At 37.7% G+C, this 24,108-nt stretch overlaps 3 protein-coding genes across 5 annotated transcripts in view; 2 read left to right on the top strand and 1 right to left on the bottom strand.

Moving 5' to 3' along the window:
* Window positions 1–301: 301 nt before the first annotated feature.
* LOC135467860 (rho GTPase-activating protein 19-like) lies at window positions 302–13,306 on the bottom strand. Of its 3 annotated transcripts, XM_064745760.1 has the most exons (14): window positions 13,215–13,306; window positions 11,221–11,479; window positions 10,701–10,793; window positions 10,295–10,504; window positions 9,568–9,788; window positions 9,068–9,154; window positions 8,289–8,405; window positions 7,699–7,887; window positions 7,315–7,389; window positions 6,961–7,050; window positions 6,385–6,546; window positions 4,674–5,054; window positions 4,071–4,141; window positions 302–2,949 (listed from the first exon to the last, which is right to left on the bottom strand). In XM_064745760.1, exons 2-13 carry the CDS (start codon window positions 11,426–11,428, stop codon window positions 4,100–4,102), a joined length of 1,875 nt encoding a protein of 624 aa, XP_064601830.1. In that variant the 5' UTR covers window positions 11,429–11,479; window positions 13,215–13,306; the 3' UTR covers window positions 302–2,949; window positions 4,071–4,099. The 3 variants fall into 3 exon arrangements, with proteins under 3 accessions (XP_064601830.1, XP_064601828.1, XP_064601829.1); XM_064745758.1 differs by lacking the exon at window positions 4,071–4,141; XM_064745759.1 differs by lacking the exon at window positions 4,071–4,141 and having other exon boundaries at window positions 7,699–7,884.
* A 126-nt stretch (window positions 13,307–13,432) lies between these two features.
* Window positions 13,433–16,900, top strand: LOC135467397 (anaphase-promoting complex subunit 4-like). Its single transcript, XM_064745171.1, has 5 exons — window positions 13,433–13,505; window positions 14,862–14,999; window positions 15,389–15,488; window positions 16,157–16,367; window positions 16,852–16,900. Exons 2-5 carry the CDS (start codon window positions 14,883–14,885, stop codon window positions 16,898–16,900), a joined length of 477 nt encoding a protein of 158 aa, XP_064601241.1. The 5' UTR covers window positions 13,433–13,505; window positions 14,862–14,882.
* Window positions 16,901–17,206: 306 nt separating this feature from the next.
* Window positions 17,207–24,108, top strand: part of LOC135466284 (anaphase-promoting complex subunit 4-like) — an 82,420-nt gene continuing 75,518 nt past the window's right edge. The window contains exons 1-9 of the mRNA XM_064743699.1: window positions 17,207–17,210; window positions 19,384–19,491; window positions 20,136–20,219; window positions 20,567–20,662; window positions 20,947–21,008; window positions 21,871–21,913; window positions 22,173–22,249; window positions 22,903–23,055; window positions 23,819–23,874. Coding sequence (XP_064599769.1) covers window positions 20,142–20,219; window positions 20,567–20,662; window positions 20,947–21,008; window positions 21,871–21,913; window positions 22,173–22,249; window positions 22,903–23,055; window positions 23,819–23,874 — 565 coding nt within the window. The 5' untranslated portion in view covers window positions 17,207–17,210; window positions 19,384–19,491; window positions 20,136–20,141. The remainder of the gene's footprint in view (window positions 17,211–19,383; window positions 19,492–20,135; window positions 20,220–20,566; window positions 20,663–20,946; window positions 21,009–21,870; window positions 21,914–22,172; window positions 22,250–22,902; window positions 23,056–23,818; window positions 23,875–24,108) is intronic.

Raw genomic sequence — 24,108 nt, 5'->3', positions numbered from 1 at the left:
TTTACATCCATGGGCGAAAGCTATACCCAATGAGACGCTGCAGTTTGGCCAAGGTTTATTTTACACCAGGTACATGTATAAACCTGTCACTGTAATCCGTGAAAAATTTGTAGGTACTATATTGTGCTAATGACTTTACCCTTTTGAGCATGTAGTTAAGCCCCTATCAAGTAAATATATGGTAACAAAGTTAATGGTCTTTAACCCTCACAGACACCCATTTTTTACACTCATTTATAGCAGAGAACTACATACCAAATTCTAACACTTACTTTGTGTGAAAGTAAACAAGAAGCTGTAATCAATTACATAAAAGACTTTATTATACATAAAAGTAACAATACATGCAACATTCACATGCTATTCTAACAGAAGGCTAATTTACAGGTGTGTAGATGAAAGCAAACTTTCAAGACTGATAGAGGAAAGGAATGAGAAAGAAATAATCTGTACAACTGGCAATAATGTCGACATAAACGACACTGGGAAAAACCGATAAAATATTTTGATAAATAAACTGTAAATGGAATGCATATTCCTGTACTAAGTTGAGAACCAAAGTGTAAAACCCTGGTACAGGGCAAAATACTATAAACTGAATACACAGAATGGCTTTGGTCAACTTTTCTGACGAAAGATAATACATTTATTCTGGTCCCAGTCTCAGCTATCCCTGTTGGTAGAGTTGGTGTCACTTCTTGTAAATATTACATATATCCATTATTCAGATAATCGGGCTTAAGCAAGTAGAAAGTGTCATTGTATGATACATACTCAGCAATGTACATGTCACATGGTTACAGTTTTTCCATCACTGGGATCAATTCATTGCATTGGACAGGTTATAAATAAAATCTGCATGTCAACATGAGGCTGTGCCCTGAAGCAACATGCTGAAAAATACATGGATGTTCAAGCCACACTTGCAGTACAAGACCATCAAAAGTTCACATATGTTTGGCTGAATGAAGTTGATCCTAAGTACATGCCATCTATCCTGCTGAGAAAATAATGAAAACCGATTCATTACAAGCTCATTATATCCAACTATATGATCGCACGCACAATATGGGAGTGCTTACAAGACAAAAACGTAGAAGAGATCAGTATGCTAAGGTGTTCAGCACTAAAGGCACTATTCATTATTGTGGAAAATGTTTGGCTGTGTAATTAGGCCTAGCCTAATCAGAAGTGCATTCCTTTAAGGGCATTGGATTAACTTACAAAATTAAAGGTGGCACAGGAGGATATTTTTACATACATGTACAAGCCTGTCGGCAGCATACACCAATTCCATGACAACCAACACTTGTGGGTACTAGTAGTCACAGGCCTTTCAAAACTACACGCTTCATGCTTCAGACATATGCTAAAGCCTAATATATACTAAATACTTGGAAACAGGACATTTTGTTCCTGCTGACAACCAGAACCAGATATCTTTTGAGTGAAGATGGAGTAACTAACTCTAATTTCTATTCTGCCTACAATTACGTGGTTAGGGTCAAAATGGCTTCCTCAGAGAGAAACAGTTATCTGAGTATAAGATTTGGCATCTGAATACTGTTATCAGTTCAATACATTCCTGCACCTGGGGAAGAAACTTCATTATGATTATCTCAGGTTTCCCTTAGTTTCCCTGCATAAAGGACAAGACCTTACTGTCAGTCAATAGAGTGTCAAACTAGGGCCCCTTCCACAAAACAGTCTAATTTGTCTCTTTTTTTTTGTTAAGGGTAATACAGGCAAAGCCTGCAGAGATCCACCCCATTTCACCAGATTTTGTCACACACTTGACAAACTAGTGTAAAGTTTTACAAGCTGTATATAAAACATAAAGGAAATAAACAAAAAAGATGCCTTAACTGTAGGTATTACCTTGTAAAAGTTCTTCCCTTTTTTTTCCGGACCACTGACTTTCTGGCGAGGGGCACCCCAAAGTAGCGCAGAAAGGAACCTTAGTAGTATTTACAATAGCTATATTTACAAAAAATATTGGAGAAAATGTAATACTATATACATGCAGTTCTAAAAATGTATTCATGCAGAGATAAAATAGACAGCCCAAATGGAGCTCTCTAAAATAACATTATGATACCAACAGTACATGCATTTAACATAAAATATAGCCAGACTCAACTGTTACCAGACAAATGGCGAACTTCCTCTGATGGTGATAAAATTTTGTGATATTTATTTGAATAATACTCAGTGTAAAATAGCTACTAAAGACTAAGTAAATACAATCATAAAATCCCTACATAGTACTTGTACATGTATGTACTTGAAAAACAGGTGAAATATATGACATTCCTTCTAAATGTACATACACAATTTCCAATTTACAATGTAAATGTAATGTACTGGATTCAAATCCATACATAAATGCCAAGTGAACTACACTGTGAACATAAAGAAATAAAAATTAAAACCACACAATGACCTGTTAACAGAGGTAATCTAGTAGGTAACAAAGCAGACCAACCTCCATACAAAAGGTGGTCCACAGATAAAACGAGAGGTTTCTTCAAGTGGCATTTTTTTGTTGTGTTGTGTGTGTATAAATCACATTCTGTAATTTTCAATTTAATTAAATTTAATTTCCAAATCTTGACTTGAGTGGTCAGATGAGCCTTACAAATGTCATTAACCAGTCTACAGTGTACAAGTAACTGAAATGTTCGACTTCAGTTCTGACGTTACTGATACTATTAGCATCATCTGCTGAAACAAAACAGAAGAACATAATTTAGATGTGCTTAAGGTGAGAAATCAAGTTATAATAAATACATACTTGTTTTAATATACATGTACCGTATTGCCAACAGTTCATTGTTAGAGCTTATACTTCACGAGGGAGAAAACAGCTCAGATGGAGCTCTCTAGTGTTATTGGTGAGTATTGCAGTAAAGCCATGGGAGCTCTGGAACGTGGAGTCATTGCAGCTCTCTGAAAGTAAAAAGCACATAAAAGTGATAACATGAAATGTGGGGTATACTTACATCACACCTGCAGCTTCACAACATCTAACCAGAACTATCTGAATGAGTAACTGGAGGTTTAAGATAGCACTGGCAATATTTCAGCCATATCCTGGTGAGAATTATCTGAAGAGTATGCATCTGTTTCAGTATGTGTCGAGAACCAATCAAGAACAAGATATAGTGAGATTTATTTTGCTTGAAATATCTTTATAAATACAAGTGTTCATTACTATCTACTATATAATGATCAAGACAAATGACAGCTGATAAAAGCTATCATAAAAAGATGTTAGTAAAGACAAAGTCAGAGAGAGAAACTTACTAAGGTTGCAAGCACGCAAATTGCACAGAATTCAAATTTTTGCCAATCAGGTAAAATAAATGTTATATTGTTTGATGGTTGAATCTCAGTCACAAGTTGGATCATCCTGTATGTATGTAAATTATCCTAGTACCAGTAGTTTCACTGTTTTGCAGTCAGTTACTATCTGTCATGAGTACATTCTTGTTTTAGATTTGCTCTAGATTTAAGTACATGTATCATCTCTCATGGTTATTTTGTGACCAGACAAGATATCATTATAAGACACCTGGCAAAGGCAATAAAGAGCCTTGCTCTCCAACTAAACTTTGCATGATGGCTCTGTTGAACACACAGTAAAGATGGAAATTTATGCTCTATTCAGCGTCAACATATACTGCCTCTACTCCACAAAAATACATGTAATGTTTCATCCGAAGTTAGTAATTCAATCATGCATGTAGACATCATTGGTTAAGTGTGAATATGTCACTCAGTGTAGCTTTGCTGCCTGAGATGGGAATAAATATCCTCTGTACTCATACGCAAATGAATACAGGTGATGTAACAAATTGTGTCATCAAATATAGAAGGGTGGTCAATTATCTCATGCACAAATTTTGAATAAATTGTAGATAATAAGTCTGTTATTGCTTTGTTAAAAAAAAATCTTGAAATACATTATTTTAATGCCTTCCAAAGTAAACAAAAACAAGCAATATGCAATAAAGAAGCAAACAAAACCAAACGTTGCCAACCAAATAACCCAAACTAAAAAGCCTAACCTGTGGGGAAACAAGGACTGATTGCTGAATCAGATCATGTGACGTTTGGCAAGTCTCACACCAGGTGCTCTCTATTAAACCAGAAGGCAGGCAAACTTAGAAACTTATGTCTTGAAGTCTAAATGAAACTGTGTGTAATCATATTTCTGCTTCTATTTGTCAAATGTATTTCTCACTCCAGGACTCACTAGCAAGTTGCTTTAAGAAAAACATAAAATGTAAAACTATGCATGCCTAACTGTTTGTTAAAGTGCAAATCTGAAGCATGGTTGCATTTTAAGTTACTGAATAAAAGTTAAAAAAAAATAAATAAACACAAACATTCAAAATGAGGTAAAGCCATTCTTGACGATGTTATTAGCAACTCAACTCACGACCCACTGCACGCATGAGTACATCTGTTGCATGCTGAGAACATGTGTGAGACTCAAAACAATTTTAAAATCTGATGTGCATAATTATATTCCACATAGCTTTTGTCCACGAAATGAATATGAATCTTTTTCTCCTAAACACATTTTTGTCGTCAAAAATTAATCCACAGTGTCTTAAAATTAAAGAGAATCAGGGTAATGAAACAGTGAAGCTATGCTAGTAACTCACCCTGGTGCTCCTGGAGGCCTTGATGACAGACTTGGTGATGGGGGAGACCAATGCCACAGGTCGCCCCTTGATGGAGTAATTCGGGGTGGTGGGGAGGGTGCGTTTACTCGGAGCCTGTTGACTGATATAGTTGATCTCGTTCTCTGATGAGGGCAGCTGTTCTGGCGTGCTCGTCCCTCGGTTCTGAGCTTTAGGTGTGTTCTGAGCAGGAGTATTGGGAGTTTTAGGGGTCCCCAGCGTGTTTGGAGTTCTCTTTTCTTTTGAAGGCAGAATTATCTCTTCGTCTAGAGATTCACTGCTCCTGCGTTTCCGCATCGACCTGTTATAGGGGGTGAGGCTCATGTCAACAATGTGAACCCGCGGAGTTGCAGGGGTCCTTGGCTGAAACAGGGAAGCAGTCCTTATCAAACTAGAACAATCATATCTACATGTATAGCAAAATAAATGGTTACAGTTTATTCTTTATCAGTGTGCTTTAAGTTTTGGTGTTACAGCATTATTGTGTATTGAGTTCTTGGATCAAAAAAGGCCTATCTTTTACAGGTTACGGTTACAAAGGTCACAGGTTAAACTCCAAGTGGGTTGCTTGTTACAACTGGTGCTGCAAGTGGGGTTTGCATGGCAGATAAAAAGAACGTGGCAAGAGGATATATGTAAAGGTTGTCAGTGTGGCCTATGAATTGCAAAATCCAAGTGTTCAAGAACCACTTTCCAAACAAATTATCACTGGGGCGTTTTTACTTGAGATTTAATGTTGCTCTCAATGATTTTTCAGTCCTATGACGTTGGTGTCCTCTTATAACTGGCTAGTTCCTGCGTTGACATATTCAACATTCAGCCTCACTGGAACATCATGACAAAGACACTATATACTGTGACCCACTGATCCATAACATTAATAACATTCATGAATTTAGCCAAAATTTGAAATCAGGTCTCATTTCCAATTTTCACCTACTTTCCCTATGCCTCCCATGTTAATTTTGTCCTAATAGGGTGTCTCAAAAACACTGAAACACCCCTCCGGCTAAACCTATAACATTAGGCCAGATGTTGGTCTATTCCCAACATGATAAGCAGCATGTGTCGAAGTACCCACGCTGCCAGTTTTAAGTCTGAGGTATGATAGCAAAAGTGAATGACACTTGCACAGCCCATGGCCCTCTAGGCTGTTAATGTGTTGTGCAGCATATAAAAGCCTGGTGCACAAAAGAGTATTCTGCACAAGAAGTTATTAAAGGCAGTCGGCTGAGCCAGATTCTCACTTCTAATGTCAATACAAATAGAAAGCCATTGGCCCATTGCTCTCTCAAATGATCAGTTTGGTTTGCATTACATTACATTCAATCATAACTCCATTCAATAATGAAACTGGCAAACAGTTATCACTCTGGTTTAATTTCTCTGAAATTTATATACTCTTTACTGTTATAAACTCCTGTTAGAACTGCACACTGAGAAGGAAAATTCTGTCATAAGTCAACCATTTTGTCAATAGTAGTTGCCAATATCAGAAATACTGTAGCATCACAAGAGACTAGTGATATCTGATTATACATAAGCTGTTTCCAGCAGAGCACTTTCCTCTGTACCACTAGTTATGGTGAGAATTTGAGGATGAGAGAAACAAACAAAATAGATATTTTCCATTTTCGAAAATTCAATCATATCTTATGGCGAAGGAAAAATACATGTGCAATGGAATACTCACAGATTTGGGCCTGCCATTACTCTCAAAGCGTAGCCTTGTGACAGGGGAAGGGATGTGTGGGGAAGACTGTGACGTTTCACTATCAGAGAAGGTCCTCTGTCGTACTACTGGAGTACCAAATAGAGACTCATCCGCACTGTCCAGAGCATCTACGTTTATACCCTGTATGGATAGAAAAAAGCATATCTATAGAAAAATACAATCTCCTTTTCTAAAGTTTTTCAGTGCTGCATATCTATTTATTTATTTGATTGATGTTTTACACTGTACTCAAGAATATTTCACTTATACAATGACATCCAGCATTATCGTGGCAGGAAACCGCGCAAAGCCCAGGAGGGGAAACCCACCACCATCCGCAGATTGGTGAAAGATCTTCCCACGTAGGGACACAGAGGAAGCCAACATCAGCAGGACAAAAACCGCATTGGTGAGAGACTCCTGGGTCATTGTGTTGAGCTGGCGTGCCTGTCACCTCGGCCATGGAGGCCCCACTTGGGTGCTGCATAACATGAAAGCATTCATTTGACTACTAGGTAGTGCCTTTTTCTAGATCTAGCACTTATTATTACTTACCTCTGTAGAGTACCACTCTGTTGAGCCAGAAAAGACTGTGTCATGGTTTGAGTTCCCCCTCTTGTGTTTTGACATACCAGGAAGATGCTTCTGCAAGGAGCCATACAAAAAGACAAACGAACCTGACTTTAATAATATGCTATTCACATTTGCAAAACCATTTATCTCCCATATCCGAAGTAGGCAAATCTTGAGAAAGAGCTGCAGTACATACACTGATCCCAAAAAATCTACCTCCTAAGGACTAGATATTGGCCTGCTCAATGAAATACATATATATGCATGTATAAATGTATCTGGTGGACACTGTTAAAATGAAAAAAAAGAAAAAAAAAGAATACAATACAAACAAACCTTTAAGGCATCTCCAAATGATTTACTGCGGTTATGTTTTCCTGATGGAAGACCAACCCTGTTTGCCCGGTTGAACTGAAACAGTGAGAAACAGTCTGTGTTAAGTACTGCTCATTGAACACTTGACAACCACTATTCATGTAAACCTCTCAATTATGTGTGATGATCATTTATAGCATGGATGTTGATTACTTTCAAGCTTCTTATTGTGCATTTGGTTGTGCGAACACTTCCATAAGCTACTAAGTACTAAAGAAAGCCATCCAAAATTCATCAAAGTTTGTAGTCACATTTTCACTTCTATAACTATTACTATACAAGTAAGATAAAGAAAGGTTACAATTTTTGACCGCCTGATTACACTTTAATCACAATGAAACTAACCTGTTTAAGAAGTTTTCGTTTCCTGGCTGACTCAGGCATGGACTGTACATGAGCATAGAGCTGAGCCAGTGCGACCTGGGTGTCCATCGATGATTCCGCCTCCTGTGTCTTCTCACGATCCGCAAAACTCACAATGGTGTTTATCACCTCATTAGAGTCCCTTTTAATACAACTTGTCTCCATCTTCTGCTAACAGAAAGATATCCACATTACAAAATCATGAGGTGTAACACAGAAAATTTAAGAGAAATAAGAGGTCATATGAAGACATAAAAATACCACATGTAAATGGAAAGTCCCATCAACCATAATGTATATTCATTTATTTGTTTCTGATTTCATGCTTTCATGGAGAATATATCATTTAAAGGAATCTGGTTTATTAGTACTAGAACTTGGAGAAAAAAACCCTATCATGTACCTGACACACTTCCTGATTCTAAACTGTTGCCAATCCACTGGAACTGAAACTTAAAATTACCTGTGTGTAAATAACTAGATTCACATGCATTGGGTATTTCAAGTTTACTTGATAATGCTGAGCATGCCACGATCCTTGTGCTACATGCTGTGTATAGTGCTCTCCTCACCCTTTTAGAAGCACTCATCAGGACAGACAAGTCCTCCAGCTGACACATAGCTCTCCTGTTCGGATCCTCCATCTCCTTCCAGAAGTTCCCCACGTCCATGGCCACCTCCCGCGGGATCTAAATACACACATAAACCCTGTTAAAACCTTGGTAAAGCAAACAAAGTTAATATGTCAAAAAGGACCTTTGATAATACTGGACTGATTGTTGTTTAACATTATAATCAACATATTTTGCCATTCTCTCATGACGGTCTGCTTTTAAAGGTCGAAGAAACCTGAGTGCCTTGGACATACCACCCATAAGTTGCTGCTGAACTTTGCCACGTGACAAATGTACACACTTTGACTCTATATTGGTGAAACACAAGTGGTTTTCACGGAATTCAAGACTGAGCAAAAAGCCTCATGAGTGCTATAGCCCGCTTATAGTCACCAAGGCTCCACAAACGGTGAGTGCAGCCTTTGACAACAATAATGGTACTTGTAACAATGCCATGGTACAATATTTCAATCTTTTATGTTGTCTTGGTTTGCAACTAACATAAACAACATACAGATATACAAATGTGCATTCCTGTGACGAAACTTGTCAGCTATATGTATACATTGGCTAAAGGGTAAAAGAAATAAACACATGGTCTAACACTAACGTAATGTTTTCAGACATGTAAAAGACTTAAAACAAATCAGAGATGACCATGTACAGTACATGTAATTAACTGCATTACTTTTAAGCTTTTGAGCAGGATAAAGAAGTATAATCTTTTCAGAGCTTACCTTGAATAGCTCATGAGCATGTTGAATCATGAATGACACACAATCTGCTGTCAAGGAGGACACAGCATGGAGTTCTACTGGTGACAACTGGAGGATGAAAATGAGTTAAAGAGATTACACCAACATAACAACAGATACTTCAGACATCCTAAAAAAATTTGTCTCAGTCATTTGGTTTGATTGGTGTTGAAATCTAATACAGAAGGAAATCTGGCTGTCTGCTGGGCAAAAAACAACCCTCCTTTGCCAGATATCTGTACCTGACAAGCCTCTGCTACAGCTGAAGCAGAGGAAGCATAGGTTGGATTCAGGCACACCAACTCAATGGTCAAGTGCCTGTTGTCTCCAATGCAAACCACTATGTAAAATAAAAGCTGGCTATCATATCAGTTTTGTATTCTCATCTGACATACAGCTGTACCTTTATACTGACAGCATAATAAATGTGTAAATTGTCCTCAAATTGAAATACTCTGGTTCCATTCAGCTGAAACTGTTACCTTTCTCGGGCAGATAAGGTGAGGTGCAAACACCGTCCCCAGAGACTTGGGGTTCATCATATTCTTCTCCACAACAGACACCTTATGTAGTAGGTCCAACAGGCATTCCAACAACAACGCATTCTCTCTGGGCAGAAGCAATACTAACAACTGAAGAGCCTTGAGCTGTTTCTTCTTGGCTCGTGACGTTTCACGGCTAGTCATGTTTTCTCTCACCAATTCTGAAAACCCAGTTACGGAAGAACCTCTAATATAATGTATTATTTTACTGACACAGACACCCAACTGAAGATGATTTCTATTCTAACTGTACACTGATGGTCTAATTTACTCCTGTTTGTGGGTTGGTGCATTTGCCTGTAATGACCCTTCAGAACCTCACTGGTCAACAATTTTTGAAACAGTGTTAGACAGGCCTAACCTTGTATAATACTGACTGAATAGATAAGGCACCTTCTTACCTGTTTTAATATAAGCAGATAAACATGTTTGTTTACCAAATCAATACAGCTAATTATGTGATATAAATTAATTAAATTAAGTTTTCAGCCAAAAGAGAATGGATTTCAGGCTATGACTTCGCTATTATATAATAACTAAGCTCTGACTTTCGAGTTTGCTTGCACCAGCCATAGAACCCCACAAGTTAACGTAGGCTACATAGTAAATTTCAGAATGATAAATTCATATCTGAAACGAATGATATGAAATTGAAAGTGAGTATTACCTGTGACCTGACAGTGAGCCAGGTAGTGTTTGTCTGTGACAAGAGGCTCTGGTAATTCCCCCAGGTATGTCTTGAGAACAGTGGCACAGTCGTGAGGAGAAAAGTCTCCACTGTCCAATTCCAGGTCTTCACAGTTGTTCAGCCTTTCTTTCAATACTTTCTGACGACCAATATTACCTGACTTCCTGAACAGGCCTTCTGTCTCCAAACCTTAAAGTTCAAGTCATATCCTTCATTCACTGATTCAAGAGCTTTTGTTTGACACGATTACAGTGGTTTTCAGTAAATTGTAATTTCATTAATGATTTCAACAAACTGAATGTGTTCAATCTGATTGTTTTGGTACATATAAAGGTAATCTGAAAATTTCACTAACTATGAAAGACAAATTGATTGATATACATACTTGTTGCTCTTCCAAGAAACTCGATCAGCTGATAAATCTGAGCCATATTGTCCTGTGTTAAAGGGGATCCAAACAACACACACTTCTCTGGTCCTACAAAGTACAAGTCAGTTCACACATCAACATATAAATACTGGCTGGCAACATTTTTTGTGCTCCAATCAATTATTTCTTTCTTGTCAGAACATCAAAAAGAAAAAAATAGATAAATAAAATCTTTGGACTGAAATGCAGCTCAAAAGCAAAAAAAACCACATCTTCCATCAGCCTGCAGATGGTTGTGGGTTTCTCATGGGCTCTGCTCAGTTTCCTCCCACCATAATGCTAGCGGCCGTCGTATAAGTAAAATATTCTTGAGTAGAGCGTAAAACACCAATTGAATAAGTAAACAAAATGTTCCACACGTGTAGCTGAACTGTAATATGGCCTGTGATCAAATCTTGGACATGGTTTCCGAAATAGTTCCAGGCCAATCAAAGAAATAAATAACTAAAATATGAGAAAAAACATACATTTGTACCTTTCTTTTTAGAGAATGGTGTAAAGGGCTTTTTCTTGTCCTTGTAAGAATCACTCAGTAATTCCTCCAGCCCATCACCATCCAGATCAAGGATAAAGGACAGGTGCATACGGCAAATAGAGATGAACCTGTCCGGCATGATGTTCTGCAGACGAACAACATTCTTCTCAGCCTCAGTCTGTCGTCGTCGCAGCGTAGACGTCGACATGCCAGCTGCTCAGTCAGTAAAAGTCAATTTTAGGAACTGTTCATTAGGTTTCTGGAACAACAAAAGATTTAATATTGTAGGCTTTGTACAGAACTACTTTATAACTATGATCAGTAAAGGTAATAACTATGCACTTAGTCAATTAACTGATTCCCAAAAAGTGCTAGTGTGTTATTTCAGATGGGTTGGAATTCTCTCATGCTCTGGGGGCCTCCGTGGCTCAGTCGGTTAGCGCGCTAGCGCAGCGTAATGACCCAGGAGCCTCTTACCAATGCGGTCGCTGTGAGTTCAAGTTCAGCTCATGCTGGCTTCCTCTCCTGCCGTAAGTGGGAAGGTCTGCCAGCAGCCTATGGTTGGTCGTGGGTTTCCCCTGGGCTGTGCCCGGTTTCCACCCACCATAATGCTGGCCGCCGTGGTATATAAGTGAAGTATTCTTGAGTACGGCGTAAAACACCAAATAAATAAATCCCCGCTTTGATAAGCTGCAAACTAAATTTTATGGTCATTTAGTACATCACCAGTGAATTGTCACTTGAAGTATTAGAAATTACCACCACAAGTTTTGTAATTAGAGACATGAAAACCTGCAATACTAAGGTACCATTTGACAGATTGGTATGTTCTAGTCATAGTTCCCTGCATTTAAATCATTTAAGAGAGAAGTCTCAAAAATGTGATTGTGAAAACATAACAAAAAATGCTCGTTTTCTCAAAATCCATTACTTTTGAATGGCTAATTCATTTAGTCAAGATCATTATTTTTGTCAAAGACATCTTTGAACAAACTGCCCCCCCCCCCATTCCCCAATAAAATAGCAGACTGAAATAACTAATAAGTTCTCTGCTTGCAATAAATGGTCAGACCGAAAGGCCAAGAAAATGTGCGACTTCCAAAATAGGCCCATGAAGAGACTTGGCAGTAGTCAAGAAATCAGCTTTAAACTTTTAATATTAACATCAGTCTGTGCACATGAGTAAATGTAAACCATCTGTAGACAGAATTTTCAAACCAATTTGTCCAGTAAGTTTTGTCTGTTTTTGTCTCTGATGTGCTCACTGGCCAAAATAAATTTTGCTAAACCTAACATCAGAGGGCTCAGGCTAAAAGCTGGTCTGAGTGATGCTCTGCTAGTCTGAGATCCAGTCTGGGCGTTGTTGAGTATCCACTCAAAACCACTAGAGATCGACTGCTAATGATTTTCTACTCAGTGGTGTATAAAATGTCAGAATTGAAGCAGTATTAACTGAGTAAACGAATTTCCCACACATCGGAGATCAATCTCAGTTCGGTAATTCTTGTCTCAAGCACTGTGACAAACTGTTACGGCAACTGTATTAGGACATCTTTTTATTGTACATTTGTCGTACGATATTTTGTACGTCACTATTACCGTACCAATGTCGTACAAGTGAGATTATCATACATGTACGACATCTTTGTGAAACTGGGCCCAGATTTTTAAATGGAGTGCGCTCTGACATAGGATCACTGGCCAAACAAATTTTGTTATATCTGTCGTCTCAGTGAGAGCAATTTCGGACTAAACGAAATGTTTTGTTTTTTTTTTCGAAGCCATATCCGGCCTATGATACGCTAGCATAAACTAAAATGCGTAGGAAAGTTCCTGAACAGATGTTTTGTGACAGTGTTGCCAGTGTCATGCAGCACGCTTAACGTGTTGTTGTTGTATCGATTACCCAAAAATACGTGCGTTTGGCAATCGTACAGATTTCTTCCGCATATAAAAAATCACACAGCGGAGAATTACTCATTGAGATACTTTACCTGACTGGTGGTTACTGGTTTGAGTCTGTTTAGTTTAACTATACTTCTCCACAGCAAGTTTTTAACTTTATGCCCTGTAATCTAAATTCTTACGTTCAAAATGGCCGCGCTCAAGTTTTCATATTTAAAAACAGGTTTTCATTGGCTGCTTTTTTTGTATCGAACCTTACGATTGGTTCTTTCACTCTGCAACTTGTAGGTAATAAACAGACAGCAGCATGGCGGCAACAGCAGTGCTCGTGTGACGGGCTGTCTCTTCTAGGAAACTCACTTCTGTTGTCAAATAAATAGGTTTGTCTTATGAAGAGAATTAATCCGCTAAACAAGTAACACTTTAGCCGATGGTCTGTTATTGCTAAGACTGATTGAATGTTTTAGAAGCCTTTCTTGACTGTAGGCGTACGCTAAGGGAGTCTGACAGCTTTTACTACATGTAGTTTACATGTATACATGTATAGTTGTATGTATGCTTGGGGTTTAACGGCTTACTTAATAATTTTTCAGTCATATGACGATCTGGAGTCATTAGGTGTGTGTACATATATTGTGTCTTGTTGTGGCAGGGCGAGTCCATGCTGCCAAAGTGTTGCCGTCATTGAAGTATCTTGCTGAAGACACAGACATGACACCCACCTATAATATACTGACACCACGCGAAACAGTCATGTTTCCTTGCTCTAACCTCTGAGTGCTGAGCGCCAAGCGAGGCAGCAGCAATTACCATTTTTAAAGTCTGTGTATGACCCCACCCGGGTTTGGTCCCTGGGCCTCCCGACTTCACTTTACTAGTACATGTACATATGTTTTATAAAAGAGAACTAGTCTTCCACGGAAGTCAGGAACGGAAAAGTTGTGAAAGACGTCATCCAGTGTCTTGATGTTTTGTTGATCGCTGTTGAAGAAGCTAGTGTACTGGTATGTTGGAGGGATAGACCCGAGTCCTACTTGATTCCACCTTCTCTCCAATATTGAGATTTCACTGCAGTGCAGTGGAGACATACAAGCTTATACTTTTCTCATAGTAGTGCTGGAGATCTGCACCTTGCACCTCAAGTTCTTATTCCCTATCTTCTGAAAAAGTACACACTTCCACAAATATGTGCGCTATAATTTTGGTGGCTTCAGCTTTGTTCTTTAGCAGCTTACTGGCCTCAAAGATCCTTGTCACACATTAAATCGAAACCTAACTGTCAAAGCCTGAGGTGTGTGAGTAACAGCTAAAATGTAAAGCGCCAGTTGAAGATTATAGAACCTGCAGGCATGAAATTTCGCATTTTGATTTCCGTTTTCTTATCATTCTTCTCACTTTTAAAATATGAAAACCAAACGTGAATTGTAATCACCTTTAATTTGACAAAAAGTATAACTTGTGAAGCAAGGCATTCATGTTTTCATAGTTCCCACTGATTAGGGCAGTTAACTCACTGAGGTGGATAATGTGACATGAATAGACATACCAGTGGTAAATATTTATTGTCTTTTGCTAGACAAGCGTGAAACTGTCGTGGGCTGCAGCCAGGAGGTGCTTTCTTAGCCTGCAGAATTAATTGATGAACAGCAAATGTTTTAAAAGCCAAAAATTACCGAAAACATGTACATGTTCTGTAACGGAAGTTAAAATAATGTATTATCCACTACTTTTGACAGGTGGTAACTCAATCAGACAAGATGCCAGAGCAGAGCTGCTTTAAACAGGTAGATGAGAAGCATGTGTCTGCAAAGGTGAAGCACATGATATGGTCCCCAAAGATGGACCTCATCTCCCTGGCTAATGAACAAGGGGAGGTAAGTCTTGAGACATTGTTCACCTGATCTTGAAAGGAATGCCTTGTGTGCAGAAAGTTAACAGCATCACAGGGGCAGTTGTAATTCCATTGTGAATTCTCCTCAGAAATTAATTATTGTATAAAAACTGTAACATTTAGGAAATGGTTGATGACATTGTTCTCATCCTTCTTTGTTTTTATTACCATGTGGCAGCATTGACAATGTAAAAAGACACAACTATATTTTTAAGTTTAACCCTAATTTTAAATCATTTTAAACACAACAGTAATATTACTTTATCCATGGAAAGATGCATTGTCACATCATAGCAATCAAGTAGACTTTTACCATGGAAATTGTGGGGATAGAGATGTGAGTTGTCAGAGGTGTAATGTCTTCTGCTGTAGGTGATATTATACCGATTGTCCTGGCAGAAAGTCTGGTCCCTACCCCCACCGGCCGAGGGCGTAACTGTGTCAGCGTTGGCATGGCGACCTGATGGCAAAGGTTAGTGTTTACACGTTATTGCACTATTTGTATTACTGTACTACTTCATTTTCATGGAGCCCCACGGGGCTCTCACCAATGCAGTCATTGTGAGTTCAGGTCCATTTCGTGCTGGCTTCCTCTCCGGCTGTACGTGGAAGGTCTGGCAGCAACCTACGGATGGTCATGGGTTTCCGCGGGGCTCTGCCTGGTTTCCTTCCCACCATAATGCTGGCCACTGTCGTATAAGTGAAATATTCTTGAGTACAGCGTAAAACACCAATCAAATAAATAATAAATAAAAAAAAATCATTTTCATCGATGAGTGTATAATTGGGAAGTTGGACTTTATAATGATTGTTTCTCTGTGGATGAATACTTCTCAGCTCCCAAGCGTGGTAATATTAGTTTCGTTAAGTATTCTGTATATAATCTGTCAAATGAGAATGTACAGAGCATGTACATGTCAGAATTTGTCTGGTATCTCTCAAACTGTACAATACATATAGCTTAACTTCAGTATGACTTACTTTTATTCATTTGAATTGTGATCAAAGCTTGGTCATGGTTTCTGAAATTGTTCAAGGCCTCTCACATTTAAGTAGTTTTTAAATTGTATGGTATCAGCTACTCCTAATTCTGCTGTGTCTATTAGGATCACAATTATGAATGTTCTGCATTTCTGGTAGTTGTTGCTGTGGGTTACACCAGCGGTAAATTGATCCTGTGTGACGTAGAAAACTCAGATGTCCTTCATAGCACGGTGATTCAAGGGCAGATAACTCACATGAGCTGGATTTCTCACAATCTACCAGAGGATGGAGAGGCCTGGTCTAGTAAACCTTACCCAGAGGACACTTCTGAGACATTTCTCCCCAAACTACAACCGCTCAACAAAAGGTTTGTGATGAAGTCTTTCATGATATTGGTATTACAAGTCTTGAAATGTTCCTCACTAACTTTTGTACCTGTAATGTACTAACAGGGCATAGCTTTTTACCTGCTTTATTAGACCCAGTTTATTAAAACAAAAACATGTTTTCTTTCCAAGACAAAGTAATTTATACAAGCTATGAGAAAATGGATTAAGGTTCGTTTTGTCTATTCCAGAACATAGATTTTTCCAGACTTTGAAATCAAGGTTTCTCATTTGTACTTTTTCTCTCATTTTAGCCAATCTTCTCAAATGTTAGTTTAATCAGAATAAGTTGTCTCAAAGACAGAAACTCGCTAGATAAACCTATGCCCCAAGGTGCAGTCAAACATCACAAAAATAATTGTTGGGTGGAAAGAAATTAGTTTGGAACACTTTGTGAGAAGTTGAATTTTTTCATGAGTGAATTTTTTCTTGATCAGTGATGTTTCTGCTCTTTTTTTTCTTCAGTTATGGCACTCTAGCAAAAGAACACAGGTATGTCCCGTCTTTTTGCTGATTGCCATTAGCCTGAATGCATTTTCGGTTCAGTATGCTAATATCTTGAAGGATAACATGTGAACAATTCAAATTTGTATAATTTAGTAAAGTTTGTGCCTAGCATTATGCTTCTACCCTTATAAAAGTGAAATATTCTTTAGTATGGCATAAAACTGCCACCAAATAAATCACTAAATAAATCATTTAGTAAGTATTATGTAATATCCTTAGTTGTGTAAATTGGTGAAGGCAAAAAGCTAATAACAGAATAATTTTGCTTGCAGCGAAGAATGTGCTGAGGACGCTAAGCATCTGAAGAGTCAGACACTGTGAGTAGAAGTACACTTTATACATATGGTAGTCAAGAATAGTGAATACAACACCCATGGTGAAAATCTGAATGGCTGAAGTACATACACTTTGTTTTTATGACCTCGGTACATCACACCTTAAAATAAGCAGGGGACATAATTCGCAGACATGTTAAATGTCGAGAACGATTCCCCGTTCCCCCATAAAAATAAATATATTGAAAAACATCTGTTAGAATACGGCATCTATAGGAATTTCGCGCATTCTTTTAGCATTGTTCTGTTTTGGCACTGATTAAAACCTCCAAAGACAGAAGAGTTACCAGGGCAACGTTCACATTCTAGTTGTCACGATGAGTAAGATCAGTGTGACAAAAAGACTGCTAAATGACTCTAATATGAAACTAACAGATATTACCAACAATGTCAACACGTGGCAAAACAGTCACATTGAAAACATCAAACCATGGGATTTCCACGGTGACTTTATTTGTGCTCAGAACTTATTTCCGACATTCACTGAGAAACAAACCTTAGAGGAATTTCGGGACAACCACTACACTCACTTGAATTACGTGAATGGCCTGAATTATATTCAAGGCTTGCTACATGACTGGGTGAAATTCAGTGTTGGACACGCACAAGCTACGCGTGAACAGACAGACACAACAAAGCTGACACAATGTTTTACTTTTATTTTTTTCTCTGGGCTTGTCTTGGGTAAAATATATAAATATGTATGCTCTTAAATAATTCCTTAAAAATAATATCTGTGTGAAATAATGTATAAATATCATTATAAACAAGTGAACACTTTTAGTTTGTTTTGGACAAACAATAACTCACCCAGAAGAAAACAACAAACATCATGTGTTTTATTTAGTGAAGATCAAGTCATGTATGTTAGCAAAATAAAAAACAGAAACATTCTGCAAAGGCAGAAGTTTCAAAATTTCCAGGAAGCATGGATTTGAATATGTAAACAACAGTGGTGAAGTATGATACTGGATACAAACTAACATGTACAGGTCTTTAGTTGTGATCATGTATTGGAAATAAACTATTGTTTTCTTATTTGGGCGTGCAGACAATGCCTAGTAACCTATTTTTGTAAATGGGTTAGCAACTACTAGATAGATGTAACCTGTACATAGGTTACCACAACCAAACCTTATTTTAAGGCCTGTTCATGATGTGTTTTTATGTCAGAGTAAGGACTTTGACAGGGATGAAAATGTTTGATATTTCAAGCTCCTTAGAGTAGTGACCGTGACAGAAATTGAGATCATCCAGAATGGTTTAAATGTGTGAAATTAATTGAATTCCATGTATAGACATTAAAACAGCATGGAGATGGACAAAATACATCAAAAAGTCATTTATGTGTTTGGAATTATGGTCTTTGTAATGTTGTGAGATCATGGGTTTTATTTTGAGCTCCTAAAACAGTTGAATGACATTTTGACTTGTGTTTAATATGATGATACTTTTCTGAGACAGATTACTAAAGTTAGTTTGGATATAAAATAGATGACATAATACATCCGAATAAAACCAAATTTTTGTGCATGCATAACAATTAACCTGATAGAATGCATCTTACCTGTATTTTCACCATTGTTGTGTTAAAGGTTAAACTTGCTGGTGATTGGCTCCGATTCTGACCTGGTGCATTTGTATGCGTATGGTGTGTGTCCCCTGGCCTATATTCAGCTTGGGTTACAGACGGGCACAAAAGTAAGGCTTACTCTACTGTCACCATGTAGTATGCGAGAAGAGTCAAAAGAATATTGAGGTTAATTAATATATTGCATTTTAAGGGAAGGTGTAGTGCCTGTACACTGTATTTTTATTTTTATTTTTATTGTTTTTTTTTTGTGTACTGTGGAATTTATTTATTGATTGATGTTTTCTGTCATACTCAAGAATATTTCACATATATAACAGCTGCCAACATTATGGTGAGAGGAAACCGTGCAAAGCCCGGGGGAAACCTACTATGGGATTACACACCAGTGAAATTAAGCTTGTGAGAAATTTTAGTCAACTCAGTCAACTTCATCCATCAGTTGTGCCCAGGCTATTCTCTTTTTTCTTCTGGTTTGTGATAGTATAGTTACACTTCATGCATGTGGAAAGCCATATTTCCAATTCTTTGTTATAACAATGATTTGACCACTTTTGTTCTCAGCCTAGTACGGTAATCTCAGCTACAGTCTCCCAGGATCTGTTAACATTATCCATTGTCACAGAGGTCCAGAGTGAGGAGACTGGCAAGTCTGACTTCTATCTACAATCAGTGAGTTGTGAACAATTCTTCTACACTATTTAGACTAGGTTTTTTTTATATCTAGTTACAGGCTTTTTAATCTTTTTGCCTTAAAATTTATGCCATTGAAAACCATACAGATTTTTGTCAATGAAAACCATACAAATTTTTGTCATTGAAACCCATACAAATTTTTGTCACTGAAAACCATACAGATTTTTGTCAATGAAAACCATACAAATTTTTGTCATTGAAACCCATACAAATTTTTGTTACTGAAAAGCATACAGATTTTTGTCATGAAAACCATACAAATTTTTATTATTGAAAACCATACAGATTTTTATCATTGAAAACCATACAAATTTTGTGTTAAATTAATTAATTGAGGTATACATGTAAGATCAGATATGTTTCACCATGTGTGGAATATCAGAAAGTTTCCTTTCTGTCTATTGTTATATCTGTTCTAGGCAGATTTGCTGTGTCTCCATTATTTATCTGCTTATAGTTCATGGAGATATGAATTAAATTCTGAAAACACTTTCAATGCTGAATTCTATGCCTGAAAATTAACCAAAAACATAAATGTTAGGTGTAATTTTCTCTTCTTAGTGCTGAACATAGGGAATATTGTATGCATTGGTTGCAATTTTATGCTTTGTTTGTGGCAGTATGACATGGCTTTGATAGCCTCGCGACACAAGGAAGTCCGCCTGCTGGCCTTAAAGTATGGCCAAGTGTATTCTCTCATATCAGTAAGTACAACCGTAAAATACAACTGCTGTTTACATCAATGCACTCTTGTGTAGGTGTTTGTTGTTTGTAACTTTAAAACCTCCTTATGTTTAATCACATCTGGTTCAGGAGGTTTTCATGCAAAAACGAGATCAAAGAATGCATAATAACTGGTATGGTCATGATGAAATAATTTATTCTTGTGTCTTGTTCTTCAAGCAGATTTCCCTCTTCAAGCATTGGGATAATTTTTACATCTTATCAAGGTGTTGAAATGGTGAAACGATAAATCTGAATTTATACTTTGATTTTGTTCTGTGGAACATCAGGGTTTTGATAACCAGGTATGTCTACTTTGTCTCTTCAGTGCATGAAGGCCACTATACAACAGATGTCTGAGGCATGGGGAGACATTCTCATGGAGATGGATTCAAAACTTCTCAAGTTTGCTGAGGAAAAGAAGGTAGTGACTTTGTGAAGTGCAGTTTTTGACCAGTGACCAAAGAATGTAAAAAAAGTCACAGTTGTCACAGTTGTTTTCAGTTCTGGCCCTCCAAGATTTTGCGAACTGCAGAAATTGTCTTTTCCCACCCATACACCTAACCACTTGAAGATCACTGCCCTCCACTTTCCTGCACATTGAGTACTCTCTGCAGGCAAAATGATTTGCTTCATATGTGGGAAGTTGCATGATGTACCAACACCAATCAAATAAGTATGTGAGTTTAGTTTTATTTTCTTTCACAGACATTAGGGACTGGGACAGTGAGCAATGACTTCATGGAACTCCTTCTCTTTGGTACACCAAGGTGAGCTTTTTCTCTTTGGTACAACAAGGTGATCTTTTTCTCTTTGGTACAACAAGGTGAGCTTTTCTTTGGGTAACCAAGGTGAGCATCTTCTCTGTGGGTGACCAAGGTGAGCTTCTTCTCTTTGGTACACCAAGGTGGGCTTCTTCCCTTTGGTAGAACAGGGTGAACTTATTCTCTTTGGTACACCAACGTGGGCTTATTTTCTTTGGTACACCAAGGTGAGCTTATTCTCCTTGGTACACCAAGGTGAGGTAATTCTCTTTGGTACATCTAGGTGAGCTTCTCTTTGGTACAACAAGGGGAGCTTCTCTTTGGGTGACCAAGGTGAGCTTCTTTTTGGTATACCAAGATGAGCTTCGTCTCTTTGGTACACCAAGGTGAGCCTCTCTTAGGTACGCTCAGGTGAACTTGTTCTCTTAAGGTGAACTCAGGTGATTCAGGAAGGTAGGCTTCTTTCTTCAAAATCGGCACAGTCAACAGTCTTTCTGACACTGTTGATCTTGATGCTCCTTACACTTACCAGAATAGTACAGAGCTGTTAGATGTGAATTCTGAGAAATACATGATAAATCCAGGTTAAATTGGTGTTGTTAAAACAGTGCATCTTTCAGAAAAATTTTGATGCTGTTTGGTTCTAATTTTTGTAAATATTTTGTAATTAGTGAACTGATTCTTCTTTCTTTGCAGAATATTTTACTGTTTTACATAGGGGAATTACAGTTTAGAATTCTTGCTTTGTAAAGACTTGGTTAGGTGTGGTAGTGGAATTTAGTACAGACCATTTTGGAACATACCTGCACTATAAACAAATGTTATCTAGCCCTTATCTTTGATTTGTTGGTTTGACTTCTTTTGTCAGTCCTGAACTCCAGGCCTTCCTGTTACATGGATTAACAGAAAAGGTAACATTATGGAACTTATATGAATAAGTACTAAGGTATTCTGAATTTATGTGTAATATTTGTGTTGTTGAGTTTTTAACACAAACAGTTTATAAAATTATTTCTGTTGATGGTGAATTTGTTTGCTTAAGTATATTGGTGTGTGTAGGTTTGATCATGTATATTTGAAAAGAATGGTTGTCGAGATTTATAAAAACAGTTAAAGGTAGATATAAGATCTTACAGCAAATCTGTATAGTTTGGTTTATATTCTTTATAGGGTCTTAAAAAGCTGGATCGATCCATTGATTCCTCCTACCGTAATATCCAAAAGCTGGTGGTTACACATCTACAGAAGTAAGTAAAACGTAAAGATGAAAAGAAAACATGTAAAACACAAATATTATTTGCATGCTGTTTGTCGGTATATGAATCAGAGAAAATAAAGACACATTATTTTTTTCCAAAACTGCTTGTTTTATTTATTGTGTTTACTAAATTATATGTACTACATTTGAAGCTGTAAAAGGGATGTTGTCAGAAATATATAGGTAATGGCTCAGCATGACATAAGATTTAGCTTGGTTTGTAAAATATATTTTAGCTCAATACGGACCTCAAATTAATTGGTAATGTGTTTTTAACTCGTTCAGGAACTCATTCAGAAATAAAAAAGTGTCATTTTTGAGTTTCGGTTTGTAGAATTTGGACTTCTATGAATCTGTGCACATTTGCAGAACAGCCAACACGCACTAAGCATGCATTAATACAGTCAGCAATTGATGAGAGCCTGTTAACATAGTGTTTTACTTGTGCTTTGATTTTCTTGATGTTGATTGAAATTAAATGTAACCAGAAAAGACCATCTCCATATAGATTCATATTTATGACCTTATCAGATAGGATACAATATGTACATTTGTTTGTTTGGAACACTTTGGGTAATTGTCAACATAATTCCTTGTTGAAGATAACTCGTCCAGTGTCATCAGTATCACACTTCGTTGTAGTGTCAGTCAGTCGCTGCTGTACCACCTCAGTGAGCTACGCGGCCTCTCTCTTTGGTACGACAAGTTTGGTGTTCTTGGACTCGACACAAACCTTCTTCAGGAGGCCATCTTGTCTGCAGGCTCATTCGTACTCAAAATAAGTGAATTACAACAGTGAGTAGTAGATTGTGGCTGAACTCTTTGTGATGCAATAAATCTCCAAGTTAAGTCTTAAATAATCACTCTATAATGTAACCAGTGCTATTTAGCTAACCGTTTTAAAAATTAATTTTACCTGGCAAATGTTACATACCTAAAATGATGGCGACTTTTTTTTTTTTCATGGTACTTGACTGTTTGTCATTGCGATGTTATGTTATACTCAGAAATATATGCGGGGCCTCTGTGGCTGAGTGGTTAGCTGGCGAGCAGAGATCAGTAACTGGACCAACTCCCCAATCTGGTCCCTGTGAATTCAAGTCCAGCTCATGCTGGCTTCCTCTCCTGTTGTATGTGGAAAGGTCTGTCAGCAACCTGCAGATGGTCGGAGGTTTCTCTTTGGCTCTGTCCGGTTTCCTCCCACCATAATGTTGGCTCCCATCATATAAGTGAAATATTCTGGTGTACGGCGTAAAATACCAATCAGATAAATAAATAAATTAATCAAAAATATATTGTGTATGTGACTGTGGTCAGGGAAATCACCACCTTTTGTCAGGTTCCTGACAAACTTCCTCACTAAAAGCTGCTGCTGGCTCATTCAAAGGTGGATACAAGTGTGCAAGCCCATTGATCAGGGACTGATTGGCTATGGCAAGTGTTCATGGCGCTGAAGTTGAAGAAACTAATGTGGGCCCTGTTTCGGGCATGCTCTAAGATACAAAAGAAATGTTGATCTCTTTGCTACTTTATCTATCACATCTGTTTTCACTTTTAGGGTCATTGATGCGAGCATGAAAAACTTCTCAGCTTTTATCCGGTGGCTTTATTCAGGTAGTGAATGTTTTCTTTTTTCATCAAGTCCATGTGTAAGTAGATTGTAATCTAAACTTGGTACTTCCTACTGTTAGTGTATGTGGCTAAAGGACTACTCAACTACTTGTCTGTTTGTCACTTTTTTGGACAGTATAACAGGCTGTTATAAGCATGTCCGTGTGGACTCTCCAAAAATAATGGGCCAAATTTAGTCAACAATAGGGCTGGGTCATTATTTAACCTCCCTTGAGG

The sequence above is a fragment of the Liolophura sinensis genome, chromosome 6 (genome assembly GCF_032854445.1).
Source record: "Liolophura sinensis isolate JHLJ2023 chromosome 6, CUHK_Ljap_v2, whole genome shotgun sequence".
Classification (NCBI taxonomy): Eukaryota; Metazoa; Mollusca; class Polyplacophora; order Chitonida; family Chitonidae; genus Liolophura; species Liolophura sinensis.
Note: the sequence above shows the minus strand (reverse complement) of the source record. Positions and strands in the feature narration are given on the sequence as shown.

Excerpts from the sequence above, each read along its gene's own strand:
- LOC135467860 (XM_064745758.1), bottom strand. The coding sequence starts at position 11,428 with ATGTCGACGTCTACGCTGCGACGACGACAGACTGAGGCTGAGAAGAAT. Across the intron at positions 9,789-10,294 it reads GGCTCACTGTCAGGTCACAG|AATTGGTGAGAGAAAACATG; the intron begins GTAATACTCACT and ends CTGGGTTTTCAG. Across the intron at positions 7,888-8,288 it reads TGATGAGTGCTTCTAAAAGG|CAGAAGATGGAGACAAGTTG; the intron begins GTGAGGAGAGCA and ends TCTTTCTGTTAG.
- LOC135467397 (XM_064745171.1), top strand. The coding sequence starts at position 14,883 with ATGCCAGAGCAGAGCTGCTTTAAACAGGTAGATGAGAAGCATGTGTCT. Across the intron at positions 15,000-15,388 it reads TGGCTAATGAACAAGGGGAG|GTGATATTATACCGATTGTC; the intron begins GTAAGTCTTGAG and ends CTTCTGCTGTAG. Across the intron at positions 16,368-16,851 it reads CTACAACCGCTCAACAAAAG|TTATGGCACTCTAGCAAAAG; the intron begins GTTTGTGATGAA and ends TTTTTTCTTCAG.